The sequence below is a fragment of the Clinocottus analis genome, unplaced genomic scaffold, assembly GCF_023055335.1.
Source record: "Clinocottus analis isolate CAN_PGR_092001 unplaced genomic scaffold, fCliAna1.0.p SCAF_8, whole genome shotgun sequence".
NCBI classification, from domain to species: Eukaryota; Metazoa; Chordata; class Actinopteri; order Perciformes; family Cottidae; genus Clinocottus; species Clinocottus analis.
The window spans coordinates 15442704-15460652 of record NW_027176240.1 but is presented as its reverse complement, the minus strand read 5'-3'; the positions used below and the strand labels follow the sequence as shown (position 1 = coordinate 15460652).

The 17949-nt window shown below is 43.7% G+C and overlaps 1 protein-coding gene across 2 annotated transcripts in view; it reads right to left on the bottom strand.

The window, feature by feature from the left end:
• Nucleotides 1–17949, bottom strand: part of disc1 (DISC1 scaffold protein) — a 40896-nt gene that overhangs the window by 14787 nt on the left and 8160 nt on the right. For both annotated transcript variants that reach the window (XR_011077090.1, XM_068568166.1), the window contains exons 4-10: nt 17387–17543; nt 15821–15905; nt 15421–15653; nt 12902–12956; nt 11108–11210; nt 10743–10931; nt 3086–3146 (exon numbers count right to left, since the gene is read on the bottom strand). Coding sequence is in view for 1 of the 2 variants with exons in the window: in XM_068568166.1 (XP_068424267.1) it covers nt 3086–3146; nt 10743–10931; nt 11108–11210; nt 12902–12956; nt 15421–15653; nt 15821–15905; nt 17387–17543 (883 nt within the window). In the remaining variant the exon portion in view is untranslated. The remainder of the gene's footprint in view (nt 1–3085; nt 3147–10742; nt 10932–11107; nt 11211–12901; nt 12957–15420; nt 15654–15820; nt 15906–17386; nt 17544–17949) is intronic.

Below are 17949 nucleotides of genomic sequence, written 5' to 3'. Positions count from 1 at the left end.
GGCGGTCTGGTCCAGCTGGGACCAGGAGGTCCAGTTTGAACTGGACCCAGCGTCAGGTTCATATGCTCAGCTGCATCCTCAGGTCTCCCACATGAATACCAATGACTGTGAAAAACAGCTCCTATCTTGTGTCCCAGCTGGAGTTTTTAAGCTATCAAACGATGAGCCATATCCCCAAGAAATTATTACCCTGAATCAAATGGAATGAATGCTGTAGTCTCATGTCAGCGCTTCTGATATTTAGGATCCGCCAGAAGCCATTAACACAGTAAGAATTTACCCATCAAAAAGCAAATAGAAGATGATAATGTTTTCCCCCTTAATCATGCAGCAGCTGAGGAGAGGTGCTAATAATATGCTGACATACAAGGGGATGAGGTGTGATGGTGAACTGAACAGTTTGGAAGGCGGGTGGCTTCATGTCTCGAGCTTTTTACAGCAGACAACCAAGGTCCCTTTGTTCCCAACACTTTACATTGGTCTGATGCGTTCACAATTGTGTACATTAAAAGTAAGAATGGTTGTCTCACTAGTCTCTCAGCAACTCTTTTAACTAAGAGAGCATGTCTTGTCCTCGTATTTTAATGACTTCTACACCAGTTGCAGTGTAGCCATTAAATATAATAAATCTACATCTTAACAGAAGAATGCATTAATATCGGAAATATTCAAGAGGCACTTCCTAATGAAACATCTACATAATGTATTAAACAACTGTGCACTGCTGCTAATCTGAATTAAAAATGTTTTTTTGTTCTGGTGACACACTTACAGCATCTGCGCTGCTCTAACATCCTGTTCTAGTCTTTAGCAAGGAAGAGATAATTGGTTTTTTCAACACCTCCCGTCTCCACGGAGACCAGACATCTACCAGTACTAATCTGCCTCTCTCCTCCTCCTCCTCCTCCTCTTCCTCCCCTCACCTCCCATCACCACCGCACTCCATCAACAGTAATGTACATTAGAGCTGTCTGATGAAATTTACAGTGGAGGAAGGGTGCACGTGTGTATCTAAGTGTGAGTGTCTTTGTGTGTGTGTGTGTGTGTGTGTGTGTGTGTGTGTGTGCATGTATGTGTGTGTGTGTGACTATATATGCTCATGTGGGGACAATTGCCCATTCAATCAAGCCAAATATGTGTCAGTGTGCCAGACTGGAGCTGGAGGAAGCTACTGGTCCTCGCCTGAAGGCAGAGCTGCGCCTGTGATTTGATCTGGACCGCCTCTGGTTATGGAAGATGATCCAAAGTTGGGGGGCTATCAAATTAATATCGAATGTGATGAGCAGGCAAATTTGTTTACTGTACCCAGTACCCAAGAAGGTGTCCTGTAATGCGATTTTATATATTAAATGCATGTGTATGCAGCTATATAATCCAGAATATTGGGGAACCTTGAAGACGCGATCACCGAACAGGAGTTGTATTAAGAGAGCACCAAGTAGCCAGACTTATTCTGTATTAGTGTTTTATTGATATTGGTAGTCTGGAATTAAAAATAAAACTGTATTTAAAATCTCAAAAGTGAGAGAGAGAATAAATGGAGCTTTCAGCATAAAATGTTTTATAGATATTTGAAATTTTATTTGAACGGGCACTTCAGTGATTTGACACATGAAGCTCAGTTTACTTGTCACAAGCAGTACTACTCAGCCTGTGAAAACAGAATAACGTATTCCATAAAATGTCTTCTGGGGCTTTAGGGGAGCTCTCTGAAATATGAAACGAAATAGCCCAGATTTTCTCAGTTTTGGGCTTGGAGACTTTTAGTCAACAGAGGTGTGGAGTTTGAAAGACATTTACTTGGCAGAAAGGGTCTATTAAATTACACTATTAAGTTGCATTATGGGAATTGTAGGATCGAGATGACACCTTTTGTGCAGTGTCTATGGTGGAGTGTGTGTGTGTGTGTGTGTGTGTTATATATATATATATATATATATATATATATATATATATATATATATATATATATATATATATATATATATATATATATTTTTTTTTTTTTTTTTTTTTAAATGCCCTGTCACATTCCTATTCCAGTAAGCCAGCTTTTGCCAGGTTGTTTTTTTAATTAGATACAGAATACAGACAGGTACTCTCAAAACACAAAGTCAAAGGCCATCTGCCCTATTGACAGAAAAGGTCCCGGGTCTTGCTCCCCTGCTGGGCACTTAGATGGCAGCCATGTTGCTCCTTGACCACACAGAGCCGCATCCCTCTTCAACAAAAAGCCGTGCTGTATGTGACTGACTCCTGGCATCCGTCCAAAGAGTTGACCCTCCCTCTCCAAGGATGCAAGGCATGGGTCAAGCAGACGCAAACTAAGCCGTGGTTGCCTCAGATCCTCCTCTGAGTAAGTAGCTCGCACAGCTCATAAGGTGCACTCAAAAACTCCACCAGCTTTATTCAGCCATCTGTAAAACATGAATGGTTTCAAAAGGCTGCAGAGCCGATGGCATTGCAGCTGCTCGATGCGGTCTTTGTCGATGGAGACGAGCTAAACAGCTCTGATCTCCATAACAAGGATGCATGAACACGCGTATGGTGTCGATACTTGTATGGGATCCACACCCTCTGCTCGGAAAACTCAGCAACTCAGCACATCACAGTCCTGTTGTGTAACCGTCAGGCGGGCTGGGGCGGCCACCCTCAACACAACAGACCTGTCCTCCGTTATTTAGGACCTCAGGGACGCAGATAGACACCATAAAACACACCAAAAAAAACATATTTTTTGTCTGAAATAGTTTGTACAGAGGGGTATAAATGTGGCCACTGAGCTGATGTGGAGGTATAACAAATTAAACATACAGAAACTATGTGAGGATGTGGGAAGAGGGCGACAAATTGCTCAGGTGAGAGATAGAGAGAGATGTGAAATAAGGTCTCTAGACAACGGCAGGAGAGAAAGGTGTGAGTGCATGATGAGGTGGATGAGGTGATGCCTTTGGGAGGCGGCGCTCTGCCCACAGGACGACAAAGGGGACAGGAAAGGCGGTTGCTCCATTTATGTACCTCTGTTTTACTCCCCATTGAGTCTTCGTCATTTCTGCACTAATCAGACGACACGCAGCGCTCTCACCTGTGCAATCTGTCCTGCAATGTCTTGATGTACTTGGTAGTGTTCTCTTTGAGCCGGCTTTCTATATGGAGAGAAAAAAAAAGCAGAGAGAACATCCTGTTACGAGCACTTCAAAGCGTTTATACAATTAAAGCTGACTCATCATTAGCTCCAATATATAAAGCTATATATGCATATGGTAGCGTCATCAGTTGGTGATGGCCTTGTGCTGAGAAACTGCAACACTACAGTACAGTGAAAAGACCCAGCTGGCTCTCTCTTAAGACACAGTTGAGGAAAGATCATTCTCACTGCTCGAGGAGGGGATCATAGTGGAGGCGGCCTGAGGATTAAAGGGGATTCTAACATGGCATAGATAGGGCCGCGTACAGTGCCAGTTTTTCTGTGGGGCATAAAGTTGGCTGGATGGCTTACGTTGCTTCCTGTGCCCTTCTGCCAGCAGTGAGCTGTGCCTGAGGAGGCAGACGCAGGCTGGCGGAGTGCTAGTCAGGATGGAGAGGAGGGCAAGCTGAGCGCCGTTAATGAGCTCATGTATAAAACATGAGGATATGCCCCCCGCAGCAGCAGGTCTTTGAACACAATAGGATGCACTTATATCAAATTGCGCCCCGTATATATCTGCACACACAAGCCGTAATGTCAATACAACCCTCCTGCTCGACCATTGATGGATCTGTCCATCCCAGCATCTGTACAGCATAACAACCACATCCCGTGCTTTCCCACGCTCTGCTGATGTTGCGACTAGAGGTGTACTGATTGCAAGATTTCTTTAGACCTATAATAGACAGCAAGCCTCCAGACAAATGTATGTTATGACAACCTAATTTCAACAGTTCCAATGTTAGTGTAAACTATCAAATATTTTAAATGTTTTCCTTTGTTTTGTTATCTGTCAGTTTCATTGGTTATTTGCTTAAAAAAATACAAATCAAGTGATAAATAGTATTTTTATTTAGATATTTGCCTTGATTATTAAACATCTTGGCATTATTAGATTAGATGCTGTACGGATAATATGAGGAAGTTAAACCTCTCTAATGCCAGTTTTATATAGTCGTTAGCTGCGTCATTAGTACAACTTTAACTCTGCACTGAACAGTCGGCATGGGAATGAATTACCTACTAACACGTTTGTGATTAAGTTAGTTGTTTTGAGGTTCTTCCTCCACCTACTTTGAGCTTGCTGTTGTGACAAATTGCAATCTTTAAGTCTTCTTTATTCGTGCGTAAGAACTTCCACACCAGAGACATGTGTGTCTTTGTGGCTGTGATTTTGCCGCCCGAGAAAACTATAATGTGGCAAACTTGTAAACTCTTGGCAAGAAAGCAAATACAAGTATTTCCCAAAATGTCTAATGGAGACAATAACAGAGAACATACCCATTAAAAAACATAATGAATTTCCGAGTAGAAACCGCTTCATTTCGGGGAAAAAAAAAGACAGAAACGGTTGAAAGCTACTGTATTGTATTGCCACTTAGCTTGCTCACACAGAAAGAAAGTGACTTAATTGGCTGTTCTGAATCACTTTGATGTTTGAAATATAATTTGTATCATTGTCTTGATGGTGGTTATTAGACAGCTTCAGCTCCAGGACGAGACGAGCTGGGGGCTGGCACAGCGGGGAGGAAAGGAAGAAGTCTCTGACTTAAGTGGCTGAGACCCACACACACACACACACACACACACACACACACACCTGCTAAATCAGAGGAAATAGGAGGCCACTGGCGTAGCTATCACATATCTGGTGAGCAGATCTGGTGTACGTGGACCAGACAGCTCACTTACCACCCCTCTAATTGCTATGCAAGATCCTATCCCACCTGACAGAGTCTCCCATGTCAACTTCCATTCATGCCGCCTCCGTTCGGCAGCGTGCAAGGAGATAGCCATTGAATAATACATGGGGGCATTAAGCCTGACTTGGGATGGCACAGGGCATGTACAGATGTGAGATGACTAAGTAGGCTACAGCTGGAGCCAGAGCCAGATTTAGAAATAATAAAGTGTGAGGAAGGGAACCAGTCGATACGTAAGGCATGAAGATGGACGATATGACATGAGGGCATTAACTGTTAACTTAGTGTTTATTTCCATGCTAATACTGAGAGGCAGCGTGCCATCCTGTCGCCATGCCAACCGGTGGCAAAATCTAGTGAGCCTCTTCGGGCGTGACAGTCGAAAATAATCTTTTCTTTATAGGATGGGACAAGACATCAAGCAGCAGAGCCTCCTCCTGCGCCGAGTGGAACCAGAGCACCGGGTGATATTGCCACTTCCTGTAAGTCTGCGGGAGGCTGCTGTCATTGGCAGGCCATGCGAATAAAATCTGCACTAAAAAGCCCATAAAGAAGAAAGCCAGTCTGTTAGTCCCTAATACATGCGGCAGTATATTTGGTGTTGAAGGAACCTCACAAAGGCGTTCACAGAGCCGGCACTGGAACAAATTCATGAGCTCAGCGCCCCCTGAACACCAGTGATCTCAGCAGGCACTAAACATCAGTGATTGCTGCCAAGGAACTCGGCCAAAATCGAAGAGGCCATTCATTCAGAACGCAAACAGAACTGAGACACTATTGAAAGATGATGAGAATGAGTTTGGAGGAAAAAAAAATAGCTTGCTTAATATCGATTAAAAAAAACTTGTTCATTATTCTAATGAAGAAATAATTACTTCAGCTAAATAGATGTAACGTTGATAACAAATGATTATAATCAGCATACAGACAAAGCAAATGGGGCAGACATATTCATCGCACAGTGATGCACGATTCTCGACGACGAAGTTCTTGGGCTTTAATGAGCCTGCAGAAGTTAACGACGGCAAGGTGCTCTAATTGAATGTGAATAATGCAGTCATTTCTTCATCGCCTCGTAACAATAAAAGCAACCAACATCTGTGAGGCCTTCGCGTCGTCAAACAAATGAGAGGCGGCTCCGTGCTAACGCAGCACCGCCGATATGCGTGTCATACAAGCCCGCGCATAATAAGACAGAAGAGGAATTGTGTGTCTTTGTAATTGAGTTGAAGGCGCTGACTGTGATTAATGTGTTTTAGCTTGGCTCGGGCTGTTTGAGTGCAACGGCACTGCAGGTAACACAAACACACAGTCAGCATATGCAGACTCACAATATATGGGTGTATGTGAACGTAACAGCAGCCAAGCAGCATAGCCAATGAGAGAAGAGGGACTCAATAACCCATGATGCTTTAAGAGTGTGGGATCACAAAGCATAGCAGCACACAGATTGTGGCTGCCATGGTGTCACTAAAGGAATCGTTTGACAAAAAAAGTGCCTTATGTGTGAAAAATCTATGCATGGGTGGATATAAACATGTGTATATATATTTTATGTTTCATGTTTCGGCTGATGAATTACTCTGACTAAAATGTTAGACATGCTAACTGTCGTTATATCTCAAGCTCAGTAAATAGGGTTTACTCAGAGGAGACGCTGAATGTACTTTGCTGTGGGCTGCCAAAGAAATATATGTATATTTCTGATGGTTGAATCTGGGAAGCACTAAAAGACGAGGAACTCTGTCTAATTTCGCGGCCGTAAAAGCTCTAAAAAACCATCTCAACAACTCACCTGCTCACATCCCTGCGCCATTAAACTGGAATCTTATTATTTCCTCTGCACCCTTTGAGAAACTCCATTAGCACTGGGCTAATACAGCCCACAAAAAAGTACATTTCTGAATTCGTCCCCTCCCTCCGCTGATGATTTGTCTGAATTAGACATGCTAGCTGCAGCGTGAGGCTGTACTCAGAGACAGAGTGGTGCTTCGAGCCAAAACGCCAATGTATGCATGCTTAGATGATCACAATGACGATGCTAATCTGACAATGAGAACAGCAGCTATAATGTTCACCATGTTTACCATCTTAGTTTCAGGAGTTAGCAGGCTAACATTTCCAACAAGCACTAAAACACAAAGTACAGCTGAGGGTGTTGGGATTGTCATTAGTTGCAGCTATTTGGTAATAAACCAAAGTATTTGACCACCAAGTAAAAGGCTCAAGATGGATAGTCCAACGATAATCCATTCAGATGTTGAGCTATTTCGTTCTGGACCAAAGTGGTGGACTGACATGTTGCCAGCTGGGCTTGAATACAAACTGCTTTACTTTGTTCCCAACAATATGAAATTCCTTTCATAAAAAAGCCCACATTTTTTAAAGTCGTATGTAATGGAAATGATCGTGGGAGCTATTGTAGTAGCACCTCCGTCAACTTCCCTTCGTTTTTGCGGTAACTCTGATGGGTATGGACACTCTCGAACTCACAATGGAGTGATTCCCCCACTGAATCGCAGGAAAAAATAAATGAATTTTGCCAAAACTTCAGAGACAAAAAACAGGAAACATTCTCCCGGGTCCACTTAACCACTACACGGCTCTCAATCATTCAGGCGCCCTTCAGGAGAAGAGCCGTCGTATGTTCCATCATGTTCTCAACAGAAGCACCCTGAAAGAGACCGGGTCATGAATAAATCATGCACGTCCTCCCCCTTTAATATTGGCACTCCATTAAGAGGCGATGACATTTCTTTAATAACACAGAGAGACAGTATTTTGATGTACACTTCAGGTGTTGGATGGTCAAGTTTGGTCTGAATGAGCCCCCAAATCCTACCGAGGACCATAAAGCACTGCATGTGACACTGGAGCGGGACCTGTATAAAGAATGAATAGATAGTGGGGACGCGGCAAAAGATAGTGCTACAGAATGTACCACCTGGCTTCGAACAATTAAATAAGCATTGACAGGACGCTTGGATGAATCAAGAGGAACACCCTCTGACACTGGCTCCCTGTTTGAATGTCCTCACCCCTGGGGGTCATTTACTCATGTTATTCAGCTCTTCAATTATTTATTTGTAAATTCAGTCTCACTACAGATCTCTCTTGGGGGCAAAATTATACCCTCAGCAGGGAATCAAACCTCCGGCTATAATGGGTTTGGTATTCATCAGCACTCGCGCCAATGGCAATTAGGGACGTAATGGCTCCCAGGTCAAAAAACAGAGTACGCTGGGCGGAGACGCTCCACCAGCTGAAGCCGTGTAGTTTAAGTGAATGCGTGTGCTTGGATCTGGTCATGGTATCCATGTGTTGCTTTAGAGCTCACGCCATGACAATGGGGCTTTTTCAGAAGATTGTATTGTTATAACATGACACTAGTGTGGACGAGGATGTGCTAGAAATGCCTCAGGAACCAAAAGAACGTCCGTCTTGAGTTGAAGCACACTATAATTTCTAATCCCCTCCAGCTGAAGAAATGCTAATGTGCTGTTTGTGGGCTATCAGTTTCCAGATAGCGTGCGCCAGCCCCTTATTACCAAATAGGATGACAGTTTAATGAGCCCTTTGCTTGGTGTCAGCAACGCATTGTGAGATTGCGCCTGATGCCATATTGCGTGCGCCCACTTGAGCATTTGAACAAGCTGCACAACCAATCATTAACTAGCTGTCTCTTCCCACATTTGTGACGCGTTTCTCACCTGATTCTCGTTTCCTTTGTTCAGCCCGAGCACTTGTCACCGGTTTCCCAGCCTCAATGTCCCTGGGAGATATTCTGTGTCAGGCATGCTGTGTATTGAGGATACCGAGGTGAACTTGAACGTGTCTTTGGTGGCTGTCGGGGAGAGATTATTGCTGTCCCCGGCCGTCTGTTTAGCATGTCAAGGTGTTCAGGTCTGTATTTCAGCAACAACAATCAGACAGGTGACTGAGTTTCATGCCCAGAGGTGAAAGGAAAAGAAACGTCATTGGCAAGTAAAAGGCTTCGGTTTCTAGTGCAATTACATCAAATCAAAGACCTTTTAATGCGAACAACCCCCCCTCCCCATAACAACTTGATGCAACTCTGCCTGATTGCAACAATGAAAGGCTGCCCCCTAGTGCCAGCAGAGGGTGCATTCAAGGCGAGACAATGGGTCGTCACAACTGGTTACTGTGCAGCTCCATGCCTTAATGGTCTAGAAGACAACAGTGTTTGCTCGATGGCTGATTGCACAGCTTGGGGTCGCAGCGAGAGCCTGATTCAGAGTTCCGGTTTCACTACCTGCTCTGGCCTCGTCACTTCCCCATGTCCTTAGTGCCTCAGAGAACAAAGTGACCTTTTTTTTTTTTTTTTAATCTTTAGAAATCCCTCTGTGACTGATGGAGTTGAGAAAGTAGCACTTCTGGTGGTGCTGTCAAAGTCCATTTGAGTCTCTGCCAGTGCCAGGAGGCCAAACCAATGTACCCAACCCCACACACCCCCAAAAAAAGTGAGTCCTTTCTTAAAGCGGCATTCAGATCTCGTCTAGTTGAAGAGTGTGAGCGCTTATACATCATGTCTACACTGAGTAGCTTGGAGGTAATTGGCTCCTTCACACAATCTAAAGCTCATTTCCCCTGCACACACACACACACACACACACACACACACACACACACACACACACACCCGCCACCCCTCCCCTTTCTCTCAACAACTGCCAGTCCTGCTGGTAACTCATTTGATGCCGACTCCCCACTGACAGCAGATCACTTCTCCTTCATTTGGGAGAAAAGTCATCGTCCATTGATGATCTCCCAGCGTGGAGCGACATCAAGAGAGGACTTCTCTTTCAAAGAGCTCTCACAGTGCACATTTCAATTGATATTTTAAAAGGTGTATTCAAAGACAGACAGAGAGAGGCACCTTTCAGAAATACAACAAACACTTTCCAGTCGCAGTGGGCAAGACACTGTTGGACGTGTGTTCGTTTTGCTAATGGTGCGTTCAATTCACCGTACCCACCGGGAGGACCATGCGGTCGGCCGTGTGTGTGTGTGTGTGTGTGTGTCCGTGACCGAGTCCCCACGGTGGGGGGATACAGGTTTACGGTGTGTTTGGCTAACAGCTATCGAAACTACCAGCGCACTGTTGCACCTGTCCACAACTATTTTTACCAAGACCTAGAGCCCATTAGAGCAGTGGTTCTCAAATGGGGGTATGTGTACCCCTGGGCGTATGGGAAGGCACTCCAAGGGGGATGTGAAATTTTTTTTAAATATATATTTTCTCACAACGCAGCAGTGGTCATTGCAGACACATCTGCACTCAACTGAGTGCACCTTTTAGAGTTTCATATGTTTCCTTCCTCAGCTGACCAAAACCAGAGCTAAAAGTAGAAATAGTATTAGACTTCGGAAGGATGATAATGCTTTATGCCTCTTAGCAAGCCAATCTGTCAATCAGAGGATCGATGGTTTGAACCCCGGCTCTGCTAGTCCATGCTGTTGGGTCCTTGAGCAAGACACTTATCCCCTAATTGCTCTCCATTGCTGTGTCTACGCTGTATAGAGCAAAAATGTAAGTCGCTTTGGATAAAAGCGTTATCACATCAACTTGTAAATGTCAGTGTTGTGTTTACAGCTGGTTTACAAAGCCGAAAAACCTGACAATGCAGGTTTAAAGGGAGCGAATATCAATGAATATTGGCCCATAAATGTCTAGAAAGTTGGCAAATATTCAACACTTCCTGGTAAGAATACAAATAAAACACTCTAGTTGTAAAAACGAATATAGTTATTTCATCTTTAAATGAGATTTAGGCCAAGAACGGGCTCGTATATTACTCTTTTCTTGATGCGGACCGGCCTCGGTGACTCACCGTGTTGGGCCTCCCTCTGCTCCAGCTCCTGCCTGAGCTGCTGCCGCTGCTCCTTCATCCTGCTCAGCTCCTGGCTGCTCCCCGAGCTGAGGCTGTGCAGCCTCTTGGCCAGAGCGTCCAGCCGGTCCCGCTCCAGGTACACCGCCTTCATCTCAGCCTTCAGCTCCTTGGCACTGCTGAAGTCATTACCTGCACCGGTGCACCACAGGAAGACATTAAGGCCTACGCCGCCCATTAATGAGCGCCTCGATCATTAATAGCGTAATTAAGTGAGGCTAATGGTGGGCGATCCAAGCAAATGAGGTAAATAGACGACGTGAAATGTGGGAAGTGTTGAACTGGGGTGTGGTTGAGCGGAGAGTTACCCGAGATAGCTGCCAGTTTGGCTTCATGCAGCGCCAAAAGCTGAGTTTCAGTCTCGCTGACTTTTCTCCTCAGGCTGCTGCCCAGCCTCTGACTCATGACCACCTGGGGAAAAGAAGGACAAGTAGGCTGAGGAGAGAGCAAGGAGGGGTAGGGGGGGGGTAACTAACAAAACCTTTGCAGACACGTGGATCCCACAGGATGCGGAGCTCATTTCCAATTCCGCTTTCATCCTCTTTCTGACACTCATTCTTACAAGACCTTACAGATTCATTTCCGCCCCTCTGTGCTGGCGCTGCTTTGAATACACAGCAGAGCATCACCGCCGGTCTGTTACCTTGTCTATAACCTTTGGAAAGAAAGAGAATGTGCCTCCTTTCACGCGGACAGTCAGGGAAATAGGAAATCTCCATAAAAGATGCCATTAGAATGTCAGGAAAGGGAAAAAAGGCCCAGAATGTCACAAGGCTGATGGGGATGCAGCGCCTTAGCTGTGCTGTATCCACAGAGGAGTTGATGGCTTCAGATACTGTCTCGCTCCTCATCTGCCCTCACTCTGCCCTTTAAACCTCTGTTCTTTCCAATGTATTCACTTTGAGTAACAACCGGATACAATACCCATGATGCGTCTCCTTCTTTTGAGGAAACCGCCCAAAAGGGATGTGGAGTGGGATTTTCTGACGCATTTTCTTCTTGAATCTGACGCATTTTTGTGCAACACTTTGAAAAGGCTGTCAAATAAGTTGGTATTTCTGAGGCAGAACATCTCCAAAGAGTTCACACAGAAATACAGAAAACAGGCTTGCATAATTTTATTTCGCGCTTTACATGAACTGGAAGCGGTGCCTTTTCCAACTGTGGAAATCATGACGTTGGCGATTGAATTTCAAAACATCAGGCACTCTGTCAATCCTTTTCATTTTCTTTTTTTTTAAATCAACAGAAAAAGCTACTTTCATGCCAGCAATCATTTTGTCACAGCGGGTGTGCCATTTTCCACATGGTGGCTACCTCGTTTAGGAACAAAACGTCTTTATTTCAACTTAACAATGGACAATCTTATGATTGAGGTAAAGGTGTGTCTTCGTGGATAACGCACATATTCCTTTGAGGTGCCGTGGAAGCGTCGGCCAGCCATTTGATGATGGCTTTCTAAAGAACACAGCAAGAGTAAAGAGGTCCTTTCTGAGCCCCTGTCCACTCCATTTCTTTCTCCTTCCTGAAACCACCACTTTTTTATGGATTTCCGTGGCTTTTTTCAGCTGGAGAGATCAATGAATTGAGATCAGTGAGCGGGAAAAGCAAACCCCTGAGAAGCATCGGGGAACTCGAGAGACACGACACATTCAAAGGGAAACATGCAAAGCCGTACACACGCAGGAATACAACAAACACTGGCACGCATTGAATAGCCAACAAAGCCACGCTGGCCAAACAGATCCATAGATGTATGTGAACTATGTGAAACATCCATCTGTCCAAGGGCTGCTAAACAAAGCAAAAATGAAAACCACTTCAATCAAATCACAAACTAAAGTAGCAATTCAGTTGCTTATTTCTCACAGAAAAACTAAAAAAAATCGGATATTGGATTTTAAAAAGGGCATTTCTTATTTACTCTTATGACAGTTATCTGAATGCAGACACTGCCATGTGGGATGCATGTCTCCGCTGGCACCCAGGACATGCGTTCCAGTTTGACTTCCGACACAATTACACACATTCAGTCATTGCTGGCATGCCGAGGGAAAGCGGGGCTGCTTTGGACTAAATGGGTCAGAGTAACAGTGACTTACTTTAGCAGTGGCTTCCTTAATGGACAGATTCAATGCCTGCTCCTGCTCCTGGAGTCTGAAAAAAAAAGGAAATACACATGTTACAGTGCAGTACTAAAGGTCATTTATTTACTTAGGGTGCTTCAAGTAAAAGCAATAGATGTCAATGACGGGATTAACAATTCCCCAGTTTACTATAATCCACCCATCTGGCTGCTAAACACAGTGTTTTTTAACAAGACCGATACAAAATCTCGTATGATGGAATGCCTGAAAAGATCTTCGATGAGAGCCAAACATCAGGCTCTGATCATTCCCTGGTAAATCTAGATTATTGCATCCACAGCAAAAACGTACTTACACAACCCGAATAAGAGGTTTACAGATGATGCTATATTGTGTGCACGGTGAATGCACGAGGCCTGGATTTTGAATTTCACACTTGCAACCAAAACTCTGAGCAGCGATTTGTAATCATTTTTGCTTAAATTGTTTTAACAAACGATGAATCAATTATATCCATCAAGCACCAGCTAATCCATTAAAGTTTAAGATTTTGGTAATTGCGCTTCAAAAGTTCTGATTCTCCTGGCATATATCTCCAGTAACTATGAAGCTTAATCCAGCTGCCAGTAAGCTTGGCTTAGCATAAAGGCTGGAAACAGGGGGAAGCTGCTCCCAAAATCTGTCCTCCAGCATCTCCAAAGCTCACTACTTAACACTGTGTTGTAGAAATCCATACAAGATTATTTTGGGGAGGTATTTCTTTCATGTAAATGGTCATATAAGAAACTGAAATACTAGTGGCATTTGTTTATATTTTGAACGCAAGTGGGAAAAGCAGCTTAGCTCAAAACCAGGCTGTGATATGATGTGTTTCCTAATAGCAGCTTAAATCTGGCCTTTTCAACTACAGTGTTTAGTTTGCTGACATTGTTATTCTTACAATAATGTTTTTTATTCGACTTCACTGTCGATGATAATTCCGTATGTTGAGGGTGATGTCAGTAATGTTATTACTGCGCATGTATGTAAACATGCAAAAAGGACAAGGTCACATTATTCAGTGACAGAGATATAAATCAATCAGTAGACGAAAACCAAATGAGCATAAAATCCATTATGCACAACACAGTCACCTTGAGATGGTCCCATATGTCTCATATCACAAAAATCAGTAAGCTCCTTTCATGCTATTTAAGATGATGTTTAGGGTTAGTCAGGGTAAAATCGGTTTTACTGCACCCTTTTTTTTTTTTTTTTTTTACGGGGACGCAGAAACAGTATTTCTTTATTCCAGTAAGGAAATACATCTTAAGATGAGAAATAAATGGCCTGTGTTATTTGGGGAAGGGAACCGCTAGCAACACAATCATCATGATGACCCAAAGCACATCACCTGGAGATGTGCAGCCGAATATCCAATCTGAGGTTGCAATTTCAATCAGCAGCGAGAATAAATGTGTTCCAGTTGGGGTGAGAATACGTCAGATATCAAATTATCCCAGTGATGGCGGGTCACGCCACCGAGAAGGCGATAAGTACAATTTACATGTCTTTCTAATGAGTGGCAAGACAGAGAGGCTTTCCACGGTGCTCTGTCGCAAGCTGTTAACTTCAGAGGATACGACGCAAAGTAATCATTTGCATCTGAGAAAAACCATTAAAATTCAAAGCAGGTTCAAGCAGGTGTGAGAGAAGAGGACTGACGGCACAGGGGGATTCGAGGAATAAAGACGTAGTTGAGGCTGCTTGATGCGTCCTCTCTGAACCTGAAAATAAACAAATCATTCCTCGTGAAGTCTATCACACTTATTGCATTACATTACATGCAATTGGCTGCCGCTTTTGTTCAAAGCGACTCACTGTAAGTGCTTTTCAGTACAATTTTAGCAATTTTTGGGGGATCTGGAAACACGATATCAGCATTGTCAAACAAGAACTCCTTGAGTTGTTAATTGGGTTGAAAACGTGAAGGTGTGCTTGTGACCGGGTTGTACTTTCTTGATGCGAGACCAGACGATCCCGCTGCAAGATTTATGCAAAATGCCACTTTGTCTGTCGAAGGACGAATAAAGCTGGGAGGCAAAGAAATAGAAAATCTTCTCCTACACATCCTCCTCTAAACGAGCTCATTTAATGATAAGAAAATACGTGACTTGACGCAGGGAAAACGTTCATGGACTGATGAGCGTTGTGGCGTCACTACCTCTCACAGCTCTCTAGCAGCCCCACCTGGTGACTGACAGTACTGCAGGAACTGTGAACTGTGAGTCCTCTGCCATTTACTGTGAGCACCAATATGAGGTTTATCTCTTATGCCTCATAGGATCGATAACATATAGAGTATATTTTAGGAGCATAATAGCATAATGAAATCAATCAATTGTACTACAAGTGAAAATGTACGTACACCTGCTCCCAAAAAAGAATTACGTCGGTCAATTTTCACAAATCAATTCCTGTGCCCCTTTTTCTCCCCCGGATGCTCCACTTGTCGTGCGATGTAATTCAATATTCCGCACGCGTGTGACGGCCACCTGAGCAAGGAGGGCGAAGGAGAGACGCAGATCTGCGCGCGGTTTTCCGAGGTGACGAGGTCCTGCAGCGTCCGGCTCATGTCGCGGAGCTGGGCCGCGGAGCAGCTCCTCAGCACGGAGCCCTCCAGCTCCTCGGCCTCCACCTGCTGCTCCTCCTGCTGGATCTGCTGCTCCAGGCATCGGCCGCGGTCCTTCAGCTCCGCCAGCCGCCGCTGCAGCTCTTCTATCTCCTCCTGAACAGGTTCATATTCAGGATCTTTGCATTGAACTATAAGTCTTTCTTTCAATAATTCACACTTGTCAGTATTATATTACACACACACACACACACACACACGTGACCCAAAGTGGCAGAAATGACCTTCGTCGGCTGTGATTACGTCATGTGAGCTGAATCTACCTCCACTAGCCGTTTCTCTTGGATCAGGCGATCTCTTCGCTGCAGCGAGCCCAGCTGCTCCCGTGCATCCGGCTCTACAGTCTCCCTGACAACCAGTCACAAAAAAACAGTCACATCAAAAGCCTCGGCGATGGCGTACTTCAATTAAAGCGTCTCTGTTTGTTCGTTCACATTTCAGGGTCCTTCTGGTCCCTTTCAAGTGAGCTTATATGCGAAGCAATACACATGATCTGTATACTGGGTAAGCTGTTTCTAGTGTTTCTATTTGGAAATGATGTGTGTTCCTCGTAATTCACCAAAGTTTCTGACTGCGTGTGACTCCACACGTTTTTTCAGGCTTGGATTTAGAGACATGGGATAAATGCATCTAGCTTTACTTTTCACCCTGTCTCTTACTGGGAATGTTGGTATTGGCTGTGGTAAAAGAAGAAGGCTACTCATAAAAAAAGTATTTCATTTAAGTTGTTTATGCTGGATAGTTCATGAATAATAATGAATCATATTGTAATATTTTGCAGCACAACCGCTAACATCACCTCTGTTGTGTGAATGTATAAGTAGACTTTGTGTAGTACACATTTTAGTTGCATATTTTCTTCTAAGTACTTTTTTTATGGCAGGTGCATAACTCATACTCATCGAGCAGTGTTGAGTGACATCTTTTGTATTAGTTGTTCTTTTTCTTCAATGTGCCGTCATCACAAACGTGTGTTTGACCCATTGACTGTTCTGGCTCTTGCCGTCATGTATTTTTTTTTATAAGCAGACAGTTAATTTTACTTTAAATGAAGCCATAATTACTAAACGTACATCATGACGTACTGAAGAGAAATTTAAACTAGCAAAGGAGACCATAGACTCATGTTTACAATGTTAACTGAGGTTATGAATCAAATGGGAAGTAGAGTCATTCTCTACTGGACTTTCCCATTACGACTTGCCATTTAAAGTTTGAGGCCCTCTCGTCCCTCCCTGAAGTGGGAGGCCATGCTACGTAACAGAAATGACCTGACATCTCTTTCGGCGTGTTTTTTTTCCTGTTTCTTTTAGCATTTTAAAAACTATGAGATGCTTGTAAGTGTGGAAAACAGTAACAGGGCTTTGCTGCATTTGCCCCGCCTGATTTCCTCACTGCTACAAAAGCTATTTTGAATCACCCTTTCCTACCGGCTCCATCCTACAACATTATAATGATAGATATAGCACATGAAGCAGTCTGACACGTTGATATCGTCAACCACCACGTGATGGTATTAGATTATCATTAACGATGTAACGTTAGTAAAATATTATCAAAATTAAAACATTTTATACGTATAAAAAATGCCATTAAATCTGAAACAAAATAGGTAATCTTGTTTATGAATACATTTTATATTTAAATTGATTCTTTCACATTTAAAATGATCAAAACAGTACAGCTTTTGACAACTGCGATATCAATTTGACATATCACTGGGAAAGGGCTCACGACAGTAATCACAGGACATGATGTTACTTATTTCCTCAGCAGAGTGTGAGTTGTGTGTCTACTGATGTGTGTGTCTGAGCGGCTGTGAGACTGACCTGCACTGACTGCAGTCTGCCCTCTGGAGGGCGCTGTGCACCACCCGTCTGAGCCGCTCCAGGAACAGAGCCACGCCGGGCTGTTGCGAGGGCAAACCCAGTTTCAGAGAGCAGCGCTCGCTGCACAGCTCCTCCAGCTTTTTCCCAAAACGCTCAGCTGAAAACACACACACACACACACACACACACACACACACACACACACACACACACACATTTACTGAAAGTTCTGGTTATTTGCAACCATAGTCAGTTGAAGTCAACGTAGAAACTTTACATAAACCAGATGGTTTCTAGGTCATATTGGCGACGTTGCCTACGTTCACTGAAACAGACGTCACTGCTTATTCAATTACCAAATTATACTTTAATTAGACGCAGAGAGATACATTTTTTTGTCAATACTAAACAATTCTCAGCTTGCTGTTTCAGGCACATTTGCAATGATTTAAATCTTAAGATTCTTTCAATTAGATGTTCATTGGTTAGACAATCTAATCAACAACATTATTTTTTGTTTACAGCATTTTATAGAGAGCTGTGGACATGAAAACAGCGACAGG